Here is an 8154-nt window from a genome sequence, read left to right as displayed (position 1 = left end):
TAATGAATGGTTGTTTATGTTAAGTTTTGGAAGAAGGTGATTAAGTTCCTTGATTAATGCATGTGAATCTTCGCTACAAAGGTCACTTAAGGAGATTGTTTATGCAAGAAAAGTAACCCCGTAGCTCAAGTGTCCTAGCATATAAGGAATGTCGAAGCCTGGTTACCCCGAAGGTGTAATTGATCATGAAGAGCGAAGCATGTAACTTCGGTGTACCATACACCAATGTTTGTGATAAGCCGAATTATAGGAAAATTTGTAAATGAACAATATATGAAGACATCTTACATTAGTTTACTATTATAAAAACGTTTGTGATTATCAAGTTGTATCATTTCTACTTCTATATTGTTTGTCCACTTTATACCCATTATTGTTCTCCTTCAAAAATAATTGCTTAGGGACCAGTTGTAATGTGTCCAAGTTGTGTTTTTTCAAGTTATCTAATATGTCAATGTTCTTTATATTATTCAGTTTTTTATTCTTATGGTTATTGTTGTTTCTTATATTTTTTTGACACTGAGCTTTTGGAAGCATTTTAGAGCATCTTTTAGACAAAACACTATAGTTTAAATAAAAAGTTTCGTCCGACGGTACGAGCATTTAACTTTTAGTTTAAACAAAAGTCTCCAAACCTAAAAGTTATTTCATGTAGCATTTAACAAAATGTTATTGAGCTTTTGAAATCAATTTTCATAATTGGCCTTAAAAATATATTTATATATTTGTTTATTTTTAAACATTTATCCTTTTATGTAATTTTACATATTCGAATTTGTGTTTTTTCAAGTTATCTAATACACTAATGTTCTTTTTATTATTCAGTTCTTCATTCTTATACTTATTGTTATTTACTATATTATGTCATTTAAATTCCACATTTAACTAGTTTATTGTTTGAATTTAAGATTCTTGACTGAAAATTACAAAAGAAATCTTTAGTTAACGACGTTTCTATCTTATAATAATTGGCATGTTATGCCAAAAACAATACTCCAAAATAACTGAAATAACAAAATTTTAATTCAGAAAAATATATTGTAAATTGCAAACATTACCAAAATCACATGGTTTGCCTTCAAACAAAAGAAAACATAAATTTTATGAAAAAACCAAAACCTTTATTTAATTTGGATACATATATAAAATGGGATTTGGACCTGACAAATACATAACTAACAAGATATATGTGTCATTAGTAGATGTCCAAGTTGGATACTGCATTTATCTCGATCGTCCACTTCTAAAGACACAATCATCGTGTCATTTGTGTGGGGGGCACCGGCACAACCTCCACTCCAGGTTTCTTCTCTCCTTTAAAATTCATAAAAGACCATTAAAATCCCATAAAGTATATGCATGAAACTAAGTATATAAATGTGCATATGCATGCCCATGATACCAAGACCAACGTACCAGTTGAAGACAAGGTAGAATCACGTAGTTGAAGTTCACGATACTCTTGACATAGTGCACATCTCTCGCAACAAAAATGAGCCAAACAGTCTTGGAAAGGGCTACTACCCAACATGTATTGCTCCCTAATCTTGTAACGATATGCTAAGGAGTATATCCACCCGCATCCGGTCATATAAGTCAAAAGTGCATGAATCCCGCCACTAGCAATGCAAGCTACAACATCACAAAAGTGTCACCTTGGTTGATTACAATCATCTTATAGAGAAATCTGTTACTAAAGATATTTATATATTTTGTAATTAAGCAACAAAATATAAAGAAATTTGTCACTAAAAATAATAAATAGGTATTTATTTTTGGATTATAATTGCTTATACTTACAAGTCTTTCCATCATCGACTGCCTCGGCAATTCGTCCAAAAGTGATGCAAGGGCACCAACATGTTATGCAACCTATATGATGTAGAGTAGAAATGTAGAATATATGTAAAAAGTTAATAGAATTGAAAAGTCCGTTTTCATGGTATACTTATGATTATTTTGTTTTATTCTCTTACTTGATTTTAGAGTAATTATGCTTCATTTTATATTTAAAGTAAATAAACATAAAACATGTCCACATAATAGCTTTCTATATTTTTAAGCATAGGGAAGAAAAAAAAAACTTACAAAGTGGGGCGTCGGAGCAACAATTACAGAGACCGGAGGACCATTGTGCCGAGGCATCGGTATCCTGACCCACCGCTGCAAGTAGGCCCTCTTCATTAGAAGGAACGGTAGCTAGAATTTTTTGGTAACTAGATTGATTCATTGAAGACATGGTTATTTATTATACTGATCTATCCAAAACTCTAAAATACTCAAAGTTTATTGCTTACTTTCAAGGAAACAACCATCTCTACTTATATGCCACTTTGGTTACTTACAAGGAAGGCATAAAGTTAAGTAGCTAACGAGAAATAATAATAAGAAAAAATAAAAGAAAATGTTTAAGTTGACTTTTTACATATAGACAAATTTAAGGTAAATCACTAACATAAAATGTAACGTATGTCAAACAATACGATTATTATTATTATTATTATTATTATTATTATTATTATTATTATTATTATTATTATTATTTGCAATGGGGTTAGTGGTTAGCAATAAGTAAACGAAAATAGTTAGAATCACGAAACCGTCAACGTTTGAAATAGAATTCGAGACCTTCAATATAAAAGACAAAGCCTTTATCAAATGGGCTAGTCCCACATTGGCTCAAACAATACAGATTATTAGCAAGGGTATATAAAATATAACTCCATTACACAAATTAAATATCTGTAGCAATTTTGTTTTCACTATTTTAAGGGAAATCTAATGTTTTTAAATAAAATTAGTTAATTATTACAAGTATTTTGATAAATGTTAATGGACCTCACAGTCTCACATAGATTCTTTATCATAATAACTTTCATTTTTTATTTTTTATCTTTTACATCTAACTTTGTTACATCCGTCCTGCAGGCCATTGGATAATAGATAACTTTTGTGTATGCAATTCTTGTGTATTTAAATTTATAATAATTGATTTAAATAAATATGAAAAATTATATCACTTTATAATTTGTATTAATTTTTATTCTAATATTATTAATTTTATGTAATCAGAATGGAAATTTAAAATTTGAAATTTGAAATTTGAAATGGATAATCAATAGGTTGACAAGTAACATGTATTAATTAGGATACATAATAGGGTGACATATGACAAAAAAAGAATAAAATATGCATTAATTATGATGCATAATATGATAATACATGTCAAAAGGAGAATAAAACTATTCTTTTAATAGAATATATATATATATATATATATATATATATATATATATATATATATATATATATGTATAGAGAGAGAGAGAGAGAGAGAGAGAGAGAGAACAAGTCCAACAACTAACTCCTTTTATAGGAATGAACCAACAAACTCATCTATAAAATCTAAAATCTTACCGGAAAACCACAATAACCTCTGATTTCTACATAAGCCAACAACATACACAACAATTATAGTCTATATTCAAAGATTTTTCAATAAATTTTGTTAATTAGCACTTAATGAGAAACAAACAGGAAAAAAACATGCATCAATGAAATGCATAAGATTTTTTTAAATGAAATGCATTACATACACACACATTGATTGTGTGTGTGTGTGTTCTGTTTTTGGATCGAGCAAGCAAAAATAACACAACCTTATTTCTTTTCTTTCTCGTTTCAGGAAGCACTCCTATAAATCTTATACAACTTGGGCAATGCATGAAAAATACCAATATACCCCTACTTGTCTTAGGATAATTTCCCAACAAAATTTGTTATTTTTCCCTATTTTTCCAGCCTCGTAACTCAGCCATACGAACTCCAATTTGGGCAAACTTTATATCGTTGGAAAGCTTGTTAGGAGTACTACAAGTTCCATATTATCTGATTAGTCTGAATATGCATAGAATGGGAGTTATTCAACTTTGAACATGGCAAGTCGGAATATTACAACATTTCAAGTGTTTGAACAACCAACTTCAAACGACCGTATATTATTCATTACATATCCATTTTGTCCGAATCGTTTTCCTGTATACTCTTCGTTTTATAGACTACAAGTTTGCTTTATAATGTTCTTTATATTTATCTATGAATATCAACTTATTAAACTCCAAATTTGACACATTGTAGCCAAAGTTCTAAATAGCGTGAAGCGTGGTATGGCGGCAAGGTCAAGCCTCAAGCTTAACAAGCCATGGCGAGCCATGACATTTTTCAAGGCGTGATGTAAGGCGGCGATTTTGTATTAATTTAATATTATATTACCACATAAATATAAATTTATGTTAAATATAACTACCTTTTAGAAATGTTAGATCAATAACTAGTAACAAAAATTTAACAAAAACCACAATACTTGTATCTCCGATTAGAAAAGACATAACAAAGAGCAAAAAACTGTGTCTCAAACAAAAAAACACACGCCATAACACACCATAACGCGCCATGGTGCACCATATCGCGCCTTGCCATGCGCCACGCCTAACAGCAACGTTATGAGGCTTTTCGAAATGGTGGAGCCACGTCTCACGCCATGACGTGCCTTTTAGAACACTGATTGTAGCAGTCAAATTCCAAAATCAGCTTTTCATTAATTTTTGTCCAACTTTGCAACCTAGTATATTTTTCATATGAACTCCTTTTAAGTTGATTCTTTTTTATATTGCTTAATTTTCAAGTCTACTACAAGTTACCTTTGTACCATTTTTCCTTGCCTTTCCTCTAGGGCTAAGTTTTATGGTCTCAAAGTTGACATTTTATCCTTTTTATATGGAATTAAAAATTTCATATTTTTTCCACTTTTTCCATTGGACTTAATCCATTAGACCATAAGCATATAAAACTCAAATAACGCGTACAATGGTTATTCATATGCATATGTATATAGTTATTATGTGAACAAAAACCAACAATGGACTTTCAAAATAGAACCAAAACAACAAGACACTTTCAAAATATAACCAAAAACAACAATTCATTTCTAAAATAGAACCGAAAATAGCAACGGACTTTTAAAATAGAATTAAAAACAACAATGCACTTCCAAAATATAACCAAAAACAACAATGCACTTTGAAAATAGAACCAAAAACAACAATAGACTTTCGAAATAAAACCAAAAATAACAATGAACCTTCAAAATAGAACCAAAACTAGCAATGCACTTTGAAAAATGTAACTAATGGAAATTTGATTCTAGATGCAAATAAATAATAAGAAAAATGCATTTTTTTTGAAAATTTCTTTTTTTAAATCTTATTTTCGAAATATAAGGCATATTTTCATATATTTAAAATTTTTTAGTTTTTTTAATAATTTTTATTCTTTTAAATCTATGAAAATATTACTTAAAATTTGAAATTATAATTTGGAAAAAGAATATTTCAAAAAAAAAACATATGTAAATGCACATGCATATTAAAAAACATTTTTAATGCCTCAATATACATATGAGTAAGGTATGCATACACATATCCATATGAATAAGTATATGCATATGCATATGCTTATCAATATGCATACGCGCACGCATAATATTATTATGTATATTGATAAACATATGTATATGCATATTCATAAGTGTATGATATATGCATATGCATGTGCATGTGCATATGAATAAGAATAAATATATGACATATGCATATGTATATGAATAAGCATATGTATATGTATAATAATAAGTTTATGCATATGCATATGAATAAGTATAGACATATGCATATGACTACGTATATGACATATTTATATACATATGTATATGCTTATGCAAATGAATAATCATATGCATATACAACCATGATAATGACAAAGACATTAAGAGTACGGTAGGAGAAGGTTTTGATAGGCCAAAATTAGTAGCAACAACGGGGATGAAGAAGGTTAAAAATGGAACAACACTTGGATTTCATATTTTTTATTTTATTTTATTTTATTTATTTATTTTTTAAATTTATTTACATATGTCGCATACTTATTTTTATGCATATTCATATACATAATAATTATATGTATTTAATTTCCTTATGAATATACATATTTTTATGCATATAGTTATTCTGATGCATAAATTAATCATATTCATATACTTATTATTATTTATATATGCATATGCATATGTATACATCTATATGCATATGCATATGTATACATATTGATATATGCATATGCATACATTTATATTCATATATGCATATTAATATACATCATATGCATATATATATATATATATATATATATATATATATATATATATATATATATATATGCATACACTTATTTTTATGCATATATGCATATACTTGTTCTTTTACGTTGTCCAAAATGGCAAAAAATTCAAAATAAATCATCTAATGTCAATATAACATTAACCATCTATTTCAATGTGTTTTTCATACATCCAAAATATCAAAAATGAACATCCTTCAATGAAGTATGATAGGACCTCTTATACCTTCAACAAAATTTTCAACAACAGCAAAAAAAAACAATTTTTACACACAAATTCAACGCCAAAACAGTCTGTTGTACATGTTAAAAAGCAACAATTAACAAAAAAAATACAACACAAATAACCACAAAAAACAGTAAATAAGAAAAATCAAATTAACCTAAAATTACACCATAAAACAGTCACAACAACAAAAAACTATATCAACAACAAAAAATAGCATCCTAAAAATAATAAAAAATAGCAAAAGTAGCATTACAAAACAACAACATAAAAACAACAATAAACTATAATAACAACACCATAAAAACAACAACATCTGCAAAAAACAACAACATTAAAAAAAACAACTTAACCTAGAAAACAACAAAAATCAGCAAAAAAGAGACAATTTTAAACATTTTAAATTGAGAACCATTCAGCTAACACTCGTGGCATTTTAGTCATTTTACACCCCAAAACCTCTCAGCCATCTTTTGAATCGTGTATCAAGCCTACGAAAAGGAAGAAACTGGATGAAATGATAACTACGTGGAATTACTCATGGAAGTTAAATCTACAAAGAGAGTTTTCCAATTGACAGAAAAACTCGATCTGTGAAAACTAAAAATGAATATGAAAAAAACAATGCAACTATCAAATGCATCAGGTTTTTTCCTTCTTGTCAAAATTAAAAACAACATAATTCATCTAATCACGTAATAGATTCTGATTTTCAAGGTATCTGTGAAACAAATAGGAAAAAAAATACATCAATCAAATGTAGAGTGTGTGTGTGTGTGTGTATATATATATATATATATATATATATATATATATATATATATATATATATATATCTTTCTATTCTAATAAAAGAATAAGTTTATTGTCTTTTAGCTATGTGTCATCCTATTAGGTCTACTAATTAATGCCATGCCACTTGTCAACTTATTGATTCTCTATTTTAAATTTTAAAATTTAAATTTCTCATTCTAATTATATTATATTAATGACATTAGAATAAAAATTAAAATAAATTTAAAAAATGATTTAAAATAATTATAATTTTATTTAAATCAACAATTATAATTTTATATAACTCAAAAAATATCTCTTAATAAATAATTTAATTAAAATAATTTATTAATAATTTTGTGTTTTTTACTACGAAAGTTTAATTAATTTTGCAACCGTGGTTCCGAAGGGTTATAAATCTTCCTATTATAATAAAAGAATAAGTTTATATATTTTTTTTCATGTGTCATCCTATTAGGTCTCATAAATAATGCCATGCCAATTATCAACCTTTTGATTCTCTAATTCTAATTTCAAATTTTAAAATTTCCACTCTAATTAAATTAAATTACCAAAGGACTTCTAGCCCAGTAAGCCCAGTAGTATCCGGTTTTGTCCTCCGTCTTTGAGGTTGACGGTTCAAGTCCCGTCGTGGACATTGGTGGACTTAAGGTGTAGTTTAGGAGTATGTTAGATTACCGTTAAAAAAATACATTAAATTAATAACATTATAATAAAAGTTAAAATAAAGTTAATACAGATTATAAGATGATATAATTTCACATATTTTTTTAAATCAATGATTATAATTTTTTTTGTATAACTAAAAAATATCTCTTAATAAATAATTTATTTAAAATAATTGATTAATAATTTTGAGTTTTTTCTATGAAAGTTTAATTAATTTTGTAATCATGGTT

The 8154-nt window shown here is 27.4% G+C and overlaps 1 protein-coding gene across 1 annotated transcript; it reads right to left on the bottom strand.

Annotated features, from left to right (window-relative positions):
• Window positions 1-1148: 1148 nt before the first annotated feature.
• Window positions 1149-2364, bottom strand: LOC122195621 (cell number regulator 10). The gene is made up of 4 exons (XM_042897645.1): window positions 2089-2364; window positions 1801-1872; window positions 1417-1632; window positions 1149-1314 (listed from the first exon to the last, which is right to left on the bottom strand). The coding sequence occupies exons 1-4, from the start codon at window positions 2237-2239 to the stop codon at window positions 1256-1258; spliced, it is 498 nt and encodes a 165-aa protein (XP_042753579.1). The 5' UTR covers window positions 2240-2364; the 3' UTR covers window positions 1149-1255.
• Window positions 2365-8154: the final 5790 nt, after the last annotated feature.

Source organism: Lactuca sativa, chromosome 8 (assembly GCF_002870075.4).
Source record: "Lactuca sativa cultivar Salinas chromosome 8, Lsat_Salinas_v11, whole genome shotgun sequence".
NCBI classification, from domain to species: domain Eukaryota; kingdom Viridiplantae; phylum Streptophyta; class Magnoliopsida; order Asterales; family Asteraceae; genus Lactuca; species Lactuca sativa.
This window is presented reverse-complemented; position numbering and strand designations above follow the sequence as displayed.